Source organism: Theobroma umbraticum, unplaced genomic scaffold (assembly GCF_002168275.2).
Source record: "Theobroma umbraticum cultivar Fairchild unplaced genomic scaffold, ASM216827v3 scaffold_44.0, whole genome shotgun sequence".
Lineage (NCBI taxonomy): Eukaryota > Viridiplantae > Streptophyta > Magnoliopsida > Malvales > Malvaceae > Theobroma > Theobroma umbraticum.
Window position 1 is genome coordinate 2,480,350 of NW_018397255.1, and position 1,980 is coordinate 2,482,329.

The following is a 1,980-nucleotide window of genomic DNA, read 5'->3' on the forward strand; positions in this document are numbered from 1 at the left end:
AAAAAAAAAAAAACCATAAGCTACAAAGAAAGAAAAGCCAAAAAAAAAGAGGCATAAACTACATAGGTTTTAATGTTAATCACGCATTATTTGTAATAAAAAAAATCAGCAAAACAAAATTAAAAACAAAATAGAAGGAGATTACCTTGACAGAATTGCGGTTAAGTTGAATAGTTCTCCGACAGTCCTCTTCTACTTTCAACCAATTACTGTGTAAAACAAACAACCAATATGATACAAAGAAATAAAAATACGTTAAAAAACCGTTTTTTATAAGGAAAAAAAAAGAATTACTTAAAAAAGGATGAGTGAGTGTAGGCTTGTAGTAGAAGGAGAAAAGTTATAATCCAATTACGTGCCGTTATATAGATTTGATGATGTCATAATTATATAATAAAATAATTAATTTATTGATTATATTATTTCAAAGATAGATAGTTGCACAAATTCACCTATACATTATATATTTGTCATTTGAGGTAATTTAAAAATAATATTTAAATTTAACCAATCAAAATAAATGAAGATATTTTACAAATCATATTCATATTTTTGACCAATCAAAATTTAATTATTAGTCATCTAATTTGTTTTTAAATAAATCAACATAATTTAGAAATAATATTTATATTTTTGACCAATCAAAATTTAATTATTAATTACATTCGAGTATTTGTTTCATTAGTTGGTGTATGCTATCTTGTTTAAATAATAAGATTCGAATCCTTTTTTTTCAATTAAAAAAATTAATTATTGATAATTTAATTTATTTTTAATAATTATACCAATTTAGAGGTAAAAATCAAAGTTGATTATGTAATTTATGTCTAAATCTCTCACCTAAGTCTCCCACCTAATATAACAATTGCTCAACTTATCAACATGAAAGGAAGGAGCAATAAATTCCGGAAGGAAGGGTATCAAAACAGAAAACAAGGAAATCAAACTGGAAAGAAAAATGAGAGAAGAAATTCCTGGAAGCAAGGGTATCAAAAAGACCAAAATAACATGAAAAAAAAGAAAAAACACCAAGACAAACAAATGAAAAAAAATAGCAAAAGGAAAATGTAAAGAACGGGGAAAGGAAAAAGAGAGAGATCCCAAGAGTGAACAAAACGAAAAAGAAGGTGTAGAAGAAAGATGGAGACAGTAAAAACAGAGAGAGCAAAGAAACCTAGAAGGAAAAGGAAAATATCTAAAAGAATGGTAAAAGGAAAAGATCAAAAAGCCATGATTTGTCTATAACATCAAACACGAGTTATAAATGAGAACAATATAAAAGTTTGTAACTATTATTCGTTTATTTTTCAAAAGTAACCCCCGATTTGAGACAAAAAAAGAAGAAGAAAGAATAACGCAAAAAAACCTCATACTTTCATCAATACTTAATCTCTTATTAGTATATCGCTTTATCTATTTTTTGGAATTTTAAAATTAATTTATACAAAGCCGAAAAATATATATAAAATATGAATAACATTATATCTCTCGGGCTAGTTTAAGCCCTTATATTTATGGTCCAAGCACCTAGTAGAAAAAGTGGAATCAGGCCGATCTTCTACCCACCTCTTGGGCCTATTGTATTTCTCAAGGTTAATTCTGGACTCGGACTGAGCGTTTCAGAGAAAATTTTCTGATCAGCACGATCAAGCGGTTTGTGTGAGAGTTCGCTAACTATACGCTAGGGTCCAAAATTCTCACTCTGTCGCCCATTAATATTGGAGACAAGTAAATATTGGGTTCCTTCACAAGCAGAAATTATTTGTCTAAAATATGTTGCATAATAAATAGGCTTTGAAATTAAAAAAGAAAGAAAGAAAAGCATCCATTAACATTAATATTATTGTGAAAATTACCCAAGAAACAACAAAGATAAAATTCAGAGAAATCAAGTAAACAAAAAAACACAAGCATTTACGTAATTCGACCTTTTACCTACGTCCACGGAGTGAAACTATTCTTATATTATTGAGAAATTAA

The 1,980-nt window shown here is 27.7% G+C and overlaps 1 protein-coding gene across 5 annotated transcripts in view; it reads right to left on the minus strand.

Moving 5' to 3' along the window:
- The window catches only part of LOC110409792 (putative acetyltransferase At3g50280), a 6,919-nt gene that overhangs the window by 849 nt on the left and 4,090 nt on the right, over positions 1–1,980 (minus strand). For 2 of the 5 annotated variants that reach the window (XR_002444607.2, XR_002444606.2), the window contains exon 2: positions 146–209. Coding sequence is in view for 3 of the 5 variants with exons in the window: in XM_021419256.2 (XP_021274931.1) it covers positions 199–209 (11 nt within the window). In the remaining 2 variants the exon portion in view is untranslated. Of the gene's footprint in view, positions 1–24; positions 210–680; positions 1,744–1,980 lie in introns of those variants that run through there. The other 3 variants (XM_021419256.2, XM_021419260.2, XM_021419258.2) reach the window with 3 other exon arrangements.